This window comes from Platalea leucorodia, assembly GCF_965183815.1.
Source record: "Platalea leucorodia genome assembly, chromosome: W".
Taxonomy (NCBI): domain Eukaryota; kingdom Metazoa; phylum Chordata; class Aves; order Pelecaniformes; family Threskiornithidae; genus Platalea; species Platalea leucorodia.
Genome location: NC_138859.1, coordinates 25,329,191 through 25,347,117, shown reverse-complemented (window position 1 = coordinate 25,347,117; position 17,927 = coordinate 25,329,191). Strand labels below are relative to the sequence as shown.

Below are 17,927 nucleotides of genomic sequence, written 5' to 3'. Positions count from 1 at the left end.
GAGGGTGCTGATCTCTTTCCACTGACCATGGAGGTAGTCGAGGTGCCAGGCTCTTGGGCAGCCAACATTTGGGGTGATAAATCATAGAATCATAGAATTGTTAAGGTTGGAAAAGACCCTTAAGATCATAAAGTCCAACCATTAACCTAGCACTGCCAAGTCCACCACTAAACCATGTCCTCGAGCACCACATCTACCCTTCTTTTAAATACCTCCAGGGATGGAGACTCAACCACTTCACTGGGCAGCCTGTTCCAATGCCTGACCACCCTTTCGGTGAAGAAGTTTTTCCTAATATCCAATCTAAACCTCCCCTGGCTCAACTTGAGGCCATTTCCTCTCATCCTATCACTTGTTACTTGGGAAAAGAGACCAAGACCCACCTTGCTACTAATGTAGAATAATTAGGATGGCTCCAGCCTCAGAAAGCCCAGACACTGTCATGTCTAAACATATGCAACTTGGTTGTGGTGTACACTGATGCCAAAATGTGCAAGCCCAAACTAATTACATCCCATAGCTAAATGACCCTCCCAACTCAACGCATCTCCCAGCACATTAGAGATGAAGCCTCCTTGGCTGTTTGACCATCTGTTTTCCAGCTCCCTCTGGTCCAACTGTGGTGAACTATGGTGGGGTTGAAAATATCCTGTTACTTATTTAAGCTTTTGTCCAGCGAGTGGATGGGTCCAGTGAGCTGTGGATGTGATCCACAAGCCACCAAAATCAGTAGGTTCGTTTTATTCCTCCACCCTCCCGTCCTCCCTTTTTTTCTGAAGGGATAGAGATCATGCCCTGCTTTCTTTGCTATTTATTTTGGGGAAAAAGAGATGTTTAGCTTAGGAATCAGCCATGGGTCATGACGTGGCCCCTTCAACCACCACCATCCCCCCCGCACACGGCCATGCATGGCAGAGGTAACCAATGCACACCTGGTAAAGCGGACTTCACAGATATTGCATATATATGGTTTCTCTCCTGTGTGGGTCCTCATGTGCCTGGGCAGCTTGCCAGCCCCCATGATGACTTTGTTACAGATGGGACATTGCTGGGACGCCTTGGGCTTTATCTTCCTCTCTTCCTCCAGGGGGCATGGGGGAAAAACTCCTCCAAACTGGGTAGCACTTAGGAAATTGAGATAAGCGCTATAGTCAGTCTCTGCCTTAATATGCCCTAAGGGAGCTGCTGGGGTGTTGGTAAACATGTCCCTGAAGAAGTCATTAGGGAAAAGAGATGGAGGCAGGTCTTCCTTCTCCTCCTCTTCCTTGATCTTCCTCTTTTTGATCACCAGATCCAAGGGGCCATTGTCTACTTGTGGCTCCTCGAGCTGGGAGAAGGAGCTAAAATCGCCATTCCATAGATGGGGGAAGTAGCTAGGGGCGAAAGGAGAGAGAGCTGGCCTCCTTTCTGGGATGTTCGCCTTAGGGTACAAGTTTTCCCTTAGCAAGGACTCAATGGAGAAGTCTCGTATCACACCCAAGTGTCCAGAGGAGTTATTGGCTGGGTAGTGATTTGGAAAGTCTTTAGGTGCTTCTGTATATGCTGCTTCAATAAGATCAGACTTAGAAGGACTTTGGTGACAGCTTACTTCTTGGACATCGGTTAGGTTCTCCTGATTGACAAAATCTTCCACTTCCTCCTCCTCCTCTTCTTCCTCATCTTCATCTTTGTCATCATCTTCATCCTCTTTGTCATCTTCCTCTTCTGCATCTCTGTTGGGCTCCATGATTTCAAGGCATACATTGATAATGCACTGGATCTCCAGCATCTTGGCAGCACTGAGGATGTGCTTGACATTTGAGGTGGTGATGGTGAGGGTTGAGGTGTAGGCAAACTCGAGGATGGCAGAAAGTGCTTCAGGCTTGACAAAGTCAATCTCGTAAACATAGGGCTGGTCTGTTAAAGTGCCGGTAGTGAAGAGTTTTTTGAAGTACTTGCTGCAGGCAGCAAGGACAGACCGATGGGTCCGGTACTCCTGGTTCTGTACAATGAGGATGACATCGCAGAGGAGACCGTCATGCCGCTGCTCATTTAAACCACATAAGACTTCACTGCTGTGGTTCGGGAATGGGATCCCAATAAGATCTTCAATACCATTGGCCATATTCTCATTTAGTGCCCTAGGACAAAACACAGACAGCGTTAGCAGGGGATTCCCAATCAATAATGGCAAAACGACCCTGCCTTCTCTTGGTGTCCTCCTCTCCCTTGCCTCACTTGGACTTCTGTACTCACCTCCTGCTTGCACTGCCCCAGTATATATCTCCACGTCACCTTTAACTCCTTCCAGGTCCTCTGTGATTTAACCTCTGCTTCCCTCCACATCTCTTCATCTCCTTCTTTGTCTCCATCCTTCTCAGTTCCCACCCTATTCACCTTTTCATAACCACCACAAGCTCCCTCTTCTCGTTCACATCCCTCCCCCAGGAATCTTGTGCAATGACTCCCTCCCCATCACATTTCTTCCACATCCTCCCAGAGCCAACATCTTTCCAGGCACGTTGGATTTGCCCTGCCAGGAGCTATGTGGGGAAAGGGTGATGCTGTATTGCTTCAGACTGCCAAGAGCCATCACCTACACCTCTTAAACAAGACGAGCCAGGGAGTGCCCATCTCATCTACGCAAGTGTTTTTGGGACTGGTACAACTGGACGTCCCAAATAGGAGGGACTGCTGGTCATGACTGTTTGCTGCAGCAGGAGAGCAGTCCTTATGGGGCAGCAGGTCTCCAGTTCTGTGTCCTCCTGCTACTTCATGCCTGGAAGCTATCCCATGTCACCTCAGCATGTGGACAACCCGCATAGGGATATCTTCCCAAGGGATCTGGGAATAGGGGAGGCAAATGAGGAGTTGTGTGTCACAGTGTACCTAAATGCTCAGAGAAAGGCAACCAGGGAGCGAGAGCCTGGCCAGATGTAGATGACTGTCTGCTATCTTCACCCATGAGCTGAGCTTGCTCCGTTTCCAATCCTGTTTGGACTTGTTAGCATGGTATTAAATGCCCTGTGCACCTGGCAGACACCTTCCCCTGCTAGAGCAGCTCCAGCTTCAAAGGGAAATTTGGAAGCAAAAAGCCCACACCCAAAAGGAAAACCTGATTTTTTTGCCATTTTTTTAATCTTTAAGATGTTTCCTCTTTCACATGGCTCCAGCAGCCCTTCCACATGAGAAATCCCAGGAAAGGAGAGCAACTTCCTCCAGCAGGCGATGAATACATTAATCCCATCATACACAGAATACATCAAACAGCCAGAAGAACTTTGAATACACTAATCCTTTGGAAACCCCCAGGACACAGAGCATGTGTTCATGCAGTGTCACCTCTACAAGCCCCAGTTCGTGGCCCTGCTGCAGGTAGACACTCAGTTCACAGCCAAGTGGTTTATCTCCGAGAGAGCCCAGGGTACACGTAAGTAAAACTGCAGCCCCACTCCAGCCCCTTTTGCAAGGCTGAGACCATCAGGCAGGTTCCCAATCCCACCCTCTGCATCTCTGTCAGGTTCCCAATTTCACCCTGTGCCACCTCCGCATCTCTCCTGGGATGATACACTGGCACATCCTAGGTGTCCTTCCCTGCTCAGTTTCTGGCCGTGCTGACTCCAAACCTCCTTCCCACCAGCTGTGGGGACCTGGTCTACCTCATGGTGAGGGGCTGGCTCCCACCCTACCACCTGCCTCCAGCCCTCAGGGATGGAAAGACCCTGGTCTACCTCATGGTGAGGGGCTGGCTCCCATCCTACCACCTGCCTCCAGCCCTCGGGGATGGAAAGACCCTGGTCTGATGGAGGTTGTCCAGGGAAATCCTTGCTTCACCTTGGCCAGCAAGCCAGTGACCCTTGGGGGAGGCTGGCGAGCCGTAGAGGGGATCAGACTCTGCAGCAAACGTTCCCAGGGGAAGAGGAACGCCGTTTTCCTTCTCCTCCCTCTGTAGGGTCAATCTGCAGCTGAGACCTTGCAGATATCTTCCCCACACATAATCAGTGCTGCTGAACACTTGCCATGTGGGATCTGGCGAGCGAAGGCCTTGGGAAGACGGTGCAACCTAGATGGAGCACACCCCGGGGAAGGGTTACGGACCACCAGCCTGGTGGGAGCAAAGCTGGGATGGGAGACAAGCTGTCCCTGAGCTAGTGAAGCCTTGTGGGGGGCTGGAAGGCAGCCCCCACCATGGGAAGCCCTCTCCAGCTACCTCCCCATGCCCAGAGATGGGGAGAGGAACTGGGAATTACACCCCTTTGAGCCTCCCTCAGCTCCAGCCACCGACATTTTCAGCTGAGGGAACGATGCTCCAGTCCCTCATCCCCTGGTGTGCCCATTAGCTCCATGCTAATTATGTCTGTTGTCTGAAACAAATTGATTCATTACAGTGTGCTGTGCTTAGCCATGTTAACTAGCTACGCTTCTCTACCAGCCCGACCGGCTCCATATCAAATCTTCCTTGAAAATCGCCGATAAATGAAAGTAAATCTGATGTGTTCTTCTGGTAGAGTGTAAGATAATAAATAACCCCTGAGCTGGGGAGGAAGAGACAACTTCCATTTTTAGGGCTTTGTATCCTTAATAATAAGCATGAGCAATTAAATTTCTTTTGCTGTATTTATCTTCTACTTGTTTATTTTTGTTTGGAAGGAGCATTAGTGCTAAAGGAGCTCCTTACGTGAAGGAACATGTCTTCCTACGAATCTATTTTGATCTTTTATTGCCAGATCACCCTAAGTGCAAAAGATCAGAAAAGCAGAATATTAGACTACCCTGACAATTGTTTTTATAGAGGTGTTTTCTGGACACTAAACTCCCTCCTCCCTAATTTGTGGATTATTCACTCAGCAGCAAGAAAGCAAGAAAAAATGGAATTAGAAGATCAGGGAATATGTGATTATAAATTAAAATGATGTACAGCTCCCTTTGGTGGGAACGGACTCCTTTTCCTTTCTTTTCCCCTCCTGGTCCTCTCGATATGTGGTTCTGTTAACCGAAGCACTTAGGCAAGCCAATAACTTTACAGGATGCTGGCAAAATTGAAGGTGATTCATGTTATTTAAATGTGGGGGGGAGAGGAATTGAAACAGCCCATTCATTTCCATACATTTGCATTTTATTAACTTGCAGGGTGGTTTGACAGCTCCAGAGCTCAGTGAGCCTGAGAAATGACCTTATGGTTCCCATGCCCCCAGGGAGGTTGATGGCCACAGGCTGGAAGTGTGCTGAGGCTGATGTTTTCCTTCCTCCCTCTCCCTCCTCTCCCTCCTCCTGCGCTCCCCCCTTCCCCTCCCCAAGCCAAGGGTGGGGTCCTCAAGAATAAGGGGCCTAAAAATAGCATCTGATGGTGACAAATGTCACCAGTGCATGCACACACACATGCAAATGCTGAATGAACTACATGGAGTTAAACAGAAAAATCCCATTTTATAATAGAAAATTACAGCATTGTTGAAATAAACCGGGGTGTGTGGGGGGGAAGGGTGGAGGGCACCTAAAATAAATATATTCTGCAGATGATGTCTCGAAACATTGCATTTATGGGCATGCTTAAAACTCATTCATTACTTTCTTGCCATGAAAAGCCCCATTTATAAAAGAATGATCCTGGGAGACGCTATTCAGATACAGGACCACTTCCCCCCCACGCTGCCTGTGGGCACATGGTGAGCTCTGCCAGCGTACTTAGGCACCTGAGACTGCAACAAGGGAAAAGAGGGACTGGGGGGAACTGAGCTTTGTCCCCTTTTTGGGTGAAAAACCATCTGGTTTTGGGAAGAATGATGCTTCGCTGGCTCGGGGCGGTGACCATCGCACCAGCGCGATGGAGATATGTAGGCAGATGTAGGCAGATGCAGGCAGGGGTCTCAGCTGTGATGCCGAGGTCTAACCCCACTGCCTGCCTGAAGGTGGGTGATACAACCCAGATACAAGCCAGGGACTGCAGCAATATTATAAACTGCCTGCAATGTGCACTCCCTGCGTGACCCAAAGCTCATCCAGGGCACAAAAGCCACTTCTATTTTTTTATTTTTATTTTTTGGTTGCTTTATTCTCATGTCTCCTTTTACCTTCAAGCCTCTTTCAGTATAATACAGCCTCTGAAAACCAATAATATAAAACTGAAATATCAGCGAGAGGTGCGAAATGCTCATTTAGCATTGTGATAAGTAAAAAATAAAAGTATACTCAATAGATTATAGAGATATATCTATAGAAAATAGATAAAGTGAAATAATATTGCTTATATTCATTTGTATGAGTGGAAATGGAGGATTGCCACAGCTCGGAGGAGCCCTGGGAAAGATGTGCCATCCCTGAGGTGGGACAGGATCCTGCCCCTGGGTCTCAGTATTGCTCAAAGCCAGGAGCAGACCTGTGAGGGCTCCTCATCAGCACTGCCCTCTCCCATCTGTGGTGGTGCACCACCACCCCCCACCCCCCCTTCCTCTGGACCACCTTATGATCACAAGGACTTCTGTCAAGGCTTGGCCTCTAAGCAACGAGTCTGGTGATCAGGCGCCCCTTGGTCGTACCAGGCACTCTTGCATGGCTGAGCTAGGGAACAAGACTGCCTTGATCCCACCTGGTATAATCAGTCACCCCCTGACAGCTTGGGAACACATCATTGTGGATCATAACTTGGGCGGATTGGTATGGGAGGATGGTACCTGCCTTGCTGAGATTAATGAGAACTCAGCAATAACTGACCACAGCTGTGGCCAGAATGGAAATTTATTGATGCCTAAAGTCAATCATCTCACAACCCTATAAACAGTGGTACCACAGAAGACCCTTTGAGCTCTTCTGGACTGCAACGGGCTGCGCCAGTATCTCCCTCTGAGTGGGACGCCTCTCAGAGCTGCGAACTCCTCTTAAGTTTGCATACGGAGGCCTGGCAACAGGACCTGGGCTGATCTCCAGTGCCTTTCACTCCTTGAGGTTCAACCCTTCGCCCATTGAGACAATCATTGAAGTGAGTATTTCACTGAACTCAAGGGGAATTTTTGATGGGTATCTTTATCTGCGTATATCAAATTCATGAGGGATGTTAAGAGGTATTATTTTGTTAGGCCTACTGTGTGATTGTGTGTGTATTACACAAATACTGTCATAAGCTTTATTTAATCACTTTGTAGATGCTAGAGTAACCAATGATTAGTTACTACTAAATTCTCGTGATTCTCTCCTTGCTGTGAACAAACCCTAAGTTGCTGCTAAATACATATAATCCTTAGACATAAACCATTGACCAAGTCTGAGACTAGGATTGGATCCAGCTGCACCTAGGCTCCTCTCTGAGAAGGAGTTTAGAAAGCAAGGGGGTCCATTCTGAACCTCGTGACTCAACGGGAGGGCCTCCTTTACTCCCCCCTTGTATTACCTTCTACCTCAATCTTTCCCTCTCTCTCTCTCTCTCTCTCTCCATATATTCCATTCATTTAATAAGTAATAGAGTGAACCTTGCCATTGAACTTTGTTAAATCACCCTTTTATAAATTAAATCACTATTTGCAAATATCTGTGGTGGTGATTATTTAAGCGACCTAACTGCTCATTCGCGACACCATCTCCTTCCTCATCTCCAGCAACAATGCCCTGCAAAGCCAGGCCCTTGGAGGAGATAAAAGCTGCCAGGAAGAGCCCAGGCTTGTGCAATGCATGGCTCCTGGTTCAGGGCTGGGGATGTCCCCTTCCCATCTGCTCCATCTGTGGGGACAACGCTTCAAAACCTGAGTCTTAGCTGGGACATGGCAATTTTGGCCTTTAATTGTATGCTGGCATGTAGCATCATTACTGTAACATGCAGCATTTTAATATTTCGATACTTGTATATTTTAATATATGCATATTTAAATATTTATATATTTTATATATTTATATTTTTACATATGTATATATTAATATATTTATATTTTTATATTTGTATAGAGATTCTCGGAATATTTCATCTTAAAATGTGCATTGCTTGGCCTTCTCTTTTCTATGATTTTCCCCACGGGAAGGAGCTGGCTCCTGACCACATTTTTTTTTGGTGTGCAAAGTGCTGGGCTCTCCCCAGGAGTGCCACCCCAAAGATATGGGAGTGCCCCGGGGAAAGCCGGGGAGCACAAAGTGGCTGCCCTGCCATGTCGTGCTCATTCTGCATTCAGTGCGACGGAGGAAGGAGCATGAGGCTCTGGCTGATCTCTGCCTGCTACTGGTGTCAAAATGACATTTTTCCAGGCAAAACAAATGGTGTCTCCAATTCTTCCCTTCACCCAGCCTGTGCACGGAGTGGGGTTTGGGGTGCAAGCCCAGGGGCAAGGCTTGGGGTTGAGCATCCCCCCATGGCCTGGTCCTGCCACCCTGACACAGCATCCCTCATGCTTGGTCCCTGCAGGCACAAAACCCCAGGAGGGATTCGAGCTCTACGTCTGAAGCATGAGGCCATCCAGCAAAGTACCCCCGAGGTGGCTGGACATGGATTCGGGGCGCTGAACATCCCTGGCCACCCAGCCTGCTGCCCATGGCAGGAGAGGGAGTCAATCATAGAATCATAGAATGGTTTGGGTTGGAAGGGACCTTTAAAGGTCATCTAGTCCAGCCCCCCTGCAAGGAGCAGGGACATCTGCAACTAGATCAGGTTGCTCAGAGCCCCATCCAGCCTGACCTTGAATGTTTCCAGGGATGGGGCATCTACCACCTCTCTGGGCAACCTGTTCCAGTGTTTCACCACCCTCATCGTAAACAATTTCTTCCTTATATCTAGTCTGAATCTACCCTCTTTTAGTTTAAAACCATTACCCCTTGTCCTATTGCAACAGGCCCTACTAAAAAGTTTGTCCCCATCTTTCTTATAAAACCCCTTTAAGTACTGAAAGGCCAGTATTGAATCAGCAGGAGGTCTCAACGGCTTTCCTCATCCCGATTTATTTTCTACCACCAACTCCTTCCCTTCCCTGCCTGGGGCACTCAGCACCCTGAGGGACAGACACTTTGGCTCTGATGCTTTGCTACTTGCTTCTCTTTCCCAATCCCCGCTGCAGGCTGCGGGAGCAGAGGCAGCACCCAGGGTGGGCTGGCTGCTCTCCCTCTGCATCTACCTGTGGTCCCATGTATGTAGACCTGCCTGCTACATCTATCAGCCTATAAATATATGTGTTTTTTTGTTTTTTTCCAGGTTTATTTGTGCCTCATCATAATGAGGCAATTAAGATGTACATATGAGATTACCCTAATCTGTCAAAATATTACAGCTGCTTTCTATGGGATATGCTGACCAGTGATTGATAGCTTCTGCTCCTTAGCCGTGTTGTTATTTTGGGGGTATAGGGATACTGGGGCACTGTTCCCACATCCGCTGATTGCTCCATGACCTTGAGCAAGTCCCTTGTGCAAGTGTCCCTGAGTGGAGCCACCCACGTTGACACCCCACTCGAAGCCAGCCCCACAGGGACGACACCGTTACCTTGGCCAAGCGCTTGACTCTGATTTGGAAGACACCTCCTCTTTCCTACCAAGAAGGAGTTGGGATCCCTAAAAGCCTATTTGAAAGGCAGGAAGAGAGGTGATTGGTTTTTTTTTTAATTTAAAAAAAAAAAAGGAAGGTGTAAAACCCAAAAAAGGCAATTATTTCCTTAAGCACACCTCCCCTCTGAACATCTTGTCTCCAGAAGAACATGTTATTAAACCACCCACCCTAGTACCTAGCGTTTCTCCCTTCCGTCGGGAAGGTGGGGCAGAGAGCACTCCTCTCCTTTCAATCACTTCCCTGCAAGATACCTGAAATGATGAGGAAAACATGGTGACACCAACCACTGCCTCCTTCACAAGGAAATCATCAGGTTTTTAAAGGAGATAAGCCACTTTGCAGATCCAAAGATGATGCTGTGGGAGGGAACTAGCTTGCTAGCAACAGCACCAGGGGTTTACTGCTGGGCTGGGCACCCACCCCAGCCTCTAATAACTGAGACCAGCCTTCCCCTTGGGACCAGTCTTGCTTGGGGAGTACAGGGTTGAGCTGGGAAAGGTGGGGGAGTTTGGTTTTTAAGCGGTACGTAATAAGCTCATCCACCCAAAACTGAGGATCCTCCTCAAAAAAATCATGGATTTTGCTTAGATCTGGACAAAGTAGGCAAGGGCAGAGATGCCTTGGCGAGGATGGATGCAAAGAGGGTCACATTGGCCATGGAAGATGCTCGCTTGCAGCAAGGATGGGGAGAAAGCCCCATAGGTGGCTGCAGAGGTGGCATCACCCCACATGGCTGCTGGTGAGGGAGCAGCTCCATAAATGGAGCAGGTCAGTACAATTTCAGAAGATGCTCCATAGGATGCCGGTGCCAAGGCTGCCTACAGCATCCAGCCAGAGCCCCAGAGACGTTGACACAGATGAAGACCTCCCACTGATGCTGGGAGGAGAGGAATGGCCAAGAAGCCTCGGGGGGACAGCCCAACCCTTTTTGGCCAGCCTCCACAGAGCCAAGGATGCGTGAGATGGCTCCTACCTGAAGGAAGAGCCCCAGAAGTCAAGCATGGTTTGATCACATAATTAAAGTGGTTACACTTCAGGGATTGAGATCACACGGATGACCTTCAGCCTGGTATTTCTCCATTACCTACTGGACCTTTCAATATTAATACTAATCTCTGAACAAAATCCTTGGGCATACAAGGATTCATCCTTATCAGCATCTGGCTGGTAAGTTGAGCCCATGTGAACCATATATATTTACACATACTATATAAAACTGACTTTTTTGGGTTGGAACTATTAGTTTCCTATAAGCAGGCCATCAGAAAGCCATCTTCACTTGAAGTCTCATCAGGGAACCCAAAATAAAAGGTGTTGGAGAACCACCCGCAGAGTGTCCAATGATCCTAACAACGACATATTTAACCCCTTCTTCATTTTAGTGACAGCCACTCTTCCCAGTTTCCAAAATTCATACAGAAGTTCAGCCAGTCAAGCAGACCTGGGGCACATCAATACTGGAGATCTGCTGTATTTCTCTGGTACGACATCACTTGGAAGTACCACAAGGGCTATTTGCTTAAGAAGATAAATAGTGATTACAGGTGCCATTCATTCGCTTGCCAAGGTATGGAGGCACAAGTATCTCCTGTGCCCTTTGTGAATCCATCCTCAGGAATTTTTAAAGGCTAGTTATACATTGCAGTAAATATTATGCATCTCTCAACAAATCTATCCCTGTAGGTTAGCTCCAGCTACTGAGAACCTACACCGGGCACCTTGCACTTCAACAACTTGTTTATGTACAGATACAATATGGTGAAATTGTAAATTATGAATCAAATCCTCCCCTAGTGAGCTGAACGGTTGGGTGCTACTGGTTGTAATGGGAATTTGCTGCTGCTCCATGACCACCAGGACCCAACCCCAGTCCATGGGGTTTTTAAAATATTTCCTGGCCTCAGCTCCTCTATGGGTTTGTTGCTCAAGTTGGCCCCTCCATTGGCATGTGATGATGAACAAGTCAAGCTCCTCTCTCCCTCATCACTCATCATGGCAGGCACCAGGTATCTGAAAAGCCCCAGCATCCCCTTAGATCTACCCCAAGGTCTCCCACCCTGGCCTGACCTGAACATCATTTTATAATGAGCTCCCAGATTCTGGTATGAAGTTTGGTGGATCAACACCTTGCCTCTGGGTGAGCCCGCTGCGGGACTAATGCTAGGAAGATGCCATCACACCACCAGGACCAAGCCCCATGCCTCTCCTATTTCCTTCAAACCAGTTCTTGGACCCCAGATAAATGCAAACAGGATCTCTGGCAGGGCCAGAGTAGAGTTCAATGCCTCCTATAATTGAAGGGTCACGTTTTCACTTTGGTTTCTTCTTTCTGGCTTCTTTAAATTACCCAGCATACTTCCCAATTTCAGAGTTTATATAAATCTCCAAAACAAGGAGCTTTGGGTCACTTCTGGGTGGCAGCTTGATTAAGTCTGAATGCCGCATGACAAGTCCCATCTGACGTGCTGAGCAGGTTTTGGCAAAAGGGGATCCCAGTGATAAATGGTCAAATAAACATAAACAATTAGTGGAGCTACATCAAAGGCACAGCCTTGCTCCAGATGGTGTTTTGAGGGCTTCATCTATGCACAAAGCAGGGGCAAATTAATTAACCACAGTGTCTAGGCAGGTACTGTGGGAGGGGGCTTTATAGGGTGGTCACATCTGACCCACCCAAGCAGCTCCTTGGAGGTCTGGAGCTCGAGGGGATGGTGCTCTGGGCATCAGGTCCCTTCTGCTCCTTTCTGCTGTGGTTTCTGCGAGGCTGGAGGTGCTCAATATCCAGTTAGTTATGGGGCTTTTTCTTGGAAACCCTCAGAGGTCCCTTTCTACATGACTCCGTGTTAGCCTTGATGCTCTCCTGGCCATGCTCCAGTGCTTAGGGACTTTTAAATGCGGTGTCACTGGTACAGCAAATGATCCTGGCTGAATATCTCCCCTCCCTATGTATCTATATGCACACACATACATACACAATATATGTGTGTGCTTGCGTGTGCATAGAAATCCCATGGGACGGGGAATATGTCAAGCGAAACAGAAGAGTTTCCAGTCATCCTGTGCAACCACCACTCTCATGGAAACTCACTCACACTTCAAGTGACATGTCCCCCCTTCCATGCCGTGTTCTGCAAAAAAAAAAAAAAAAGAGGAAAAAAAGAGAGTGAGAGGAAAATCCCCACCAGAGATGTGCCCATGCCAGAGCTGGACTGGCTGAGCATCAGGTTGCTGGTCCCTCCAGCATCTCTGACATGACCTGGATGAGGGTCCACAAGGTACATGACATTGTTGGTGGCATTTCTGTCCATGTGTTTGCAGCTGCTCTCCTCCAACACCACCTTCCCCCTTGTGCAAGCTGCCCAGCCACTGCTATAGGAGGCTATATAGGAGATATATATATATGTGATACATCCCTATGGGTGCACAAGATTACAACCCCATGAGCCCATTGGTGGTGGGTACCTCCTTCCAGCACAGCCTTAAAAATAGCAAAAAAAGTTATTTCCTCCCATTCTGAGCTCTCCCAGGAGAACCGGCAGGCCCCTTTGCTCCCTCTCGTTCTGCTTTTCTCCAGAGCCAGAAAAAGGAAAAATAAATTTAAAAAAGGCTCCTGCACACACTGGGTGGGTTTGCTTCCTGGAAAAAAAAAAAATACCAACACGTCGGAAACGTGCCCAGCTTAACCATGGAAAACTGGTTTGGCTGGCATCCCTCCGGAGTGGACAGAATTGTGAGGGACTTGGACGTGGATCTGGGTAAGGCTGTCACCAGCTTGCACAAAAACACAGCTCCAAAACAAAATTAAATAAATTTTTGGGTGCTCCATAAAAGCAGGGGCCCAAGGATGGGGATCCATCTCCCCCTTTTCTTCTCTCCCCTCGCCCCCAGAGAGAAAGCCACCAAAAGGAGGACTTTGGGAGTAAAAATAAAAGGGTCAGAGTGCTAGCACGTTAAATCAGAAGCAGATGTGTGCCTGCTCACCAGTCTGAGTCACTGTGGGAGGGTGGGAAAGGGGGGGGTGGGGTTATCGTTATTTCGGTGCTGGGTGTGGGGTACAGAAAACAATGCGAGGAGAAGGTGGTGCAGTGTTTGAGCAGGCTTCATATCAGCTTGGGAGCAGGTACAGGCAGGCTCCAGAAGCGGTGGGGTGGGAGGCTCAGCTCAGCGGCGGTGGCATTGGCAGCAGCTGTGCTCCACCCCTTGCCTGGGCAGGGCTGCTCCTCCGGACCCTTCCCAAGCTCCCCTGCAGCATCACTGGGCATCCCCAGTCATGCACATCCCTGTTTGGGGGAGTTTCTTGCTGGTCCCCGTCACGTCTCCCAGCATCATCCCTCCAGGAAAAGCCCCTGTCCCCATGCGTTGGCCAAGACGTGCCCACTGCTGGACCCACCATGTGGCCAAGGCATCTGCAGCCTTGCACCAAGGCAGTGGCAGGAGCCTTGTCCTACCTCTCACAAGGACAACCTCAGGAGCTAGCACGTCTCTAAAACCCAGCTTGCTTTGGGCCAAGCCCCATAACGCAAGTTCAGCCTCACCTTTTGCATCCCACCATGCCCTCCGCCGCTTACACCATGTTGGCGTTCATTAGGCTCTCAGTCCCATGAGTATTTATGAGAGCAGTACCTCAGATTGGTCTATTTTCCTCTGGCATAACCCAAAATATTATTTTCCTGCTTGGCTCTCATGAGAGCCTTTGCCGCCTCATTCATTTTTAATTGCCATTTAAGTCCTGGAGCTCTAAGCACACAAGCTCCCTTGTTATGGCCGGGCCAGAATAGCTCCCATGTGGGTATAAAGTGGCTTTTGTAGAGACATGTTCATGGAAGGCGCCTCTGCAGAGCATCTCGCCTTGTGATGGCAATCCAGCCTGCAAAGACATGGCCCCTCCAGCACCACCACCCCATCATCTGTACCATGGGCAGAAGTCTAGCCCTGGGCTTGGATCGTGCTGACACAAACCCCAACATAGGATGAAAATTCAAGTCGCTGCCTTCAGAGAGGGTACCCAATCCACCCAGTTTTTACCCATACGAGCATCTCTTCAGAGTCACGTACAGCCCCAGCTCCATCGCAGAAGGGTGAACATTGCATCTCCCCATTCTTCGCTGACCCAAGGAGGAGCATCATGGATGCTCCACCCCTGGAAACATTCAAGGTCAGGTTGGAGGGGGCTCTGAGCAACCTGATCTAGTTGAAGATGTCCCTGCTCATTGCAGGGGGGTTGGACTAGATGACCTTTAAAGGTCCCTTCCAACCCAAACCACTCTATGATTCTATGATCATTTTTCTGCAAGTCAACACTTCTCTGAATCACACATCCCCACCACGCTGAAACCCCATCGAAGTGCATCACGTCTCTAACCCTTGAGCTGGGTGTTTCTAGAGGAAACACCACCGGGCTTAAGCAGAGGACATTCAGGGAAAGGGGGATGAGACTTTCATCCAGACTTCTTGTATGTAACCCAACCAACTAATGAGCTCTCTGAAGACCACAGGTAATATATGAGCATAACCTTACAGTGCGGCCCAAGCACCGAATATCCAGAGGCAACTCCCTATCTTCAGGAGATGATTTAATCCAGCTCTCAAGGTTACAGAGTAATTTAACTGAAGATCAGGGGTCACATTCAGACCTCATTTGTATCTATCTCAACTCCTTCTGTGTGCAAAGCCCCTGGTTTCTCTGCCAACCTGCTGGAAAGCTAAACGGCAGCTGAGTCATCAACTCAGCCCTGATCCTGCAAAGCCTCACCTGCCTGAGCAATCTGTGCGATTCGGTGGGGCCCACCCATGCCCAGCTTGGTAAATATAGTCAAAGCTGTTGAGGATCAACAGAAAAAAACCAGCAGAACTCTCTCCAAGATATAAACTGGAAGAAGGAAAAGAAAAATATCTACTGCTTAGATGTTTCAGCTCAAACGCATGGAAAAAAAATTGAAAATCAATAGGATTAATTTTTCAACCAATGCTTCTGCAAGCAAGGAGGGGGTTTGCGGGATCGGGCCCCCAAGCAAGGCAAGTCCTATGTCCCAGCTGACTATGCGTGCACGCCAACTCACAGTCTGATTCAATTTAAAACAGCTGAGTTGTAAATGAGACTTATAATGGAATTGGCAAATGACCCTTCAATACAGCATTGCAAACTGACAGCATTCAAAAATAACTGAGGCTCAAGTCAGGATTCAGCTCTCGGCCGGGCATGAGTGCAGGATCACGGGTGCATCATGCCATCAGCTACAAAAACAGACCAAGCAAGCAGGGAAAAAAACCCAGCCTCTCCCCTCTTAGGGATTTTAGAGGGGTGACTCTTCAAAAAGAAAATGTAGGGAAAAGGAGGAGAAAATGCAGCCCTGTCATGTAAAGAGAGACAGTCTCGCCTGTTTGTTTTGGCCTATCCTGAACTCCAGGCAGTTTCCAACTGGAACCCAGAAATGCTGATAGTGTTTGGAGTCTGTCTGCATCTCTCCCATGATGTGAAGAGTCATTCAGGATGATGGGCTGGGATTTTTTTTTCCCTAACAACTATATTTACCGTTACATTTTGAACTCCCCGTGCTGTCATTACAATGCCAGATGAAATTACATGTGCGATAACCATAACATCAATGCATGCAAAAGTTCACAAAGGCTTTACAAGGAAACATTTTCAAGGGAAGCTGCTCACATGTCAGGACTCAAAAGGGATGTCCAAAGGAGTCTTTGAATTACAGGCTGCTGGCTACAGCCAGAACTTGGCCTTGCTGGAGCTGAACAGATGGATTTTACGCTTTTTTCGGGCTTTGCTGGATAAAGCATATTCTTATTTATCCTGGTGTAACTATGGATTGACTCCAGGGATTTAACTGATGCTATTCTGGATTTGCACCAGTGCAAAGAGGACAAGAATTACAGTGGTCTGCAGGACAGTCTTGCAGATGGATCCAAATTGCACTGTCCTACAGTGAGCTTCTGTGCTGGTGCCACCATGAAGATGTTGGCATGGGATCTGCAGCTAGTCTGTGACTTACAGAAAGAGCTGCATGGGCACAAGAGCTAGAACAGGGACAGTTATACCATTACAAAAGCATCTTATATCACTGTGGCTGATTCCCTTTCACACAAAGGACTATATATGCACTTGAAGACTGAGGACAGATGCTCTCTCCTGGTCCAAGATGTGCTAGAAGCATAAGAAAGGATCCTAGCTTCTCATCCACTATCAGGCCAGAGGTAACTACTCCTCACAGCTCTGCCTTTGAGGTTGTTCTTATGAAAATCCCAATTTCTGCTGGGAAAAAGCAGCAACCAGGTTTCTTCCAACTGCTATGGGCAGCTGGATGAAGGGAACTTGGCTGGTGCTCCTGGAGGACAGTTCCAGCAGCACAGTGACAGAGGCAGGAACCTCCAGGAGAGAGGCATCACCTCCCATTGGCACAGCTGGATGTGTAAGGTAACATCTGTACAGCTCTGATTGCATCTGCTTAGGGGGAAATGGTACAACTAGGCCAGTCTAGCTAAAGTGCTACAACTTCCAGGCAAACCTATGGGATGTTACAGATCAACCTCGCGGTGCAGTGCGACATATCCATACCTATGGAGGTTTTGACTCAGCTCCTAGACAGAGAGTATCTTATGGAGCAGCTGTTTTGCTCTCACTATCTTACACAAAAAAAAAGAAATGCAGACATCTAACACAACAGCAACCCCAAGTATCTGTGTGTTGGAGAAGGGCATCGCACGTGCATGGGGAGCACAAGGCTGCTTCTGCATACTCTCCCCAAGGTGCAGGTTTGATCCACCTCCTGAGCAAAGGACTGGAGGATGATCTGGGAGCGTGTGTTTGGGAAATGTCCTGAAGAGCACCAGCAGAAATGTGGAATCACTCACACTATTTCAGGACATACTTTTTGTCCTGAGTGGGAAAACATCAGCATTTTACCTCACTTTCCCCATCATTTCACTGTCTGTATTTTGCATCTCCTTTCACAGCACAGATATATCAGTCTCTGGTTAAATGTATTACAGTGAATTCTGTCTAGTAGAGGAAAATTCATTAGTTAAGGGGCCACAATAAAAGCAGACATTTGGAAAAATCTACCTCTCCATCCACCCACCTCGCCTCCCATATCTGGCATTTCTAATCCACATTATGTTGTTTCATATATGCATCTGTTGTGGTTTAACCCCAGCCAGCAACTAAGCACCACACAGCCGCTCACTCACTCCCCCCACAATGGGATGGGGGAGAGAATCAGAAGAGTAAAAGCAAGAAAACGCGTGGGTTGAGATAAAGACAGTCTAATAGGTAAAGCAAAAGCCGTGTGCACAAGCAAAGCAAAACAAGGAATTCATTCACTCCTTCCCATCAGCAGGCAGGTGTTCAGCCATCCTCAGGAAAGCAGGGCTCCATCATGTGTAATGGTTACTTGGGAAGACAAACACCATCACTCCAAAC

General features: G+C 48.1%; 1 protein-coding gene across 2 annotated transcripts in view; it reads right to left on the bottom strand.

Moving 5' to 3' along the window:
* LOC309601807 (zinc finger and BTB domain-containing protein 7C-like) overlaps positions 1-17,927 on the bottom strand; it is a gene marked incomplete at both ends in the record, with an annotated part of 115,418 nt that overhangs the window by 4,996 nt on the left and 92,495 nt on the right. For both annotated transcript variants that reach the window (XM_082334940.1, XM_082334941.1), the window contains one exon: positions 933-2,120. In XM_082334940.1, coding sequence (XP_082191066.1) covers positions 933-2,120 — 1,188 coding nt within the window. The remainder of the gene's footprint in view (positions 1-932; positions 2,121-17,927) is intronic.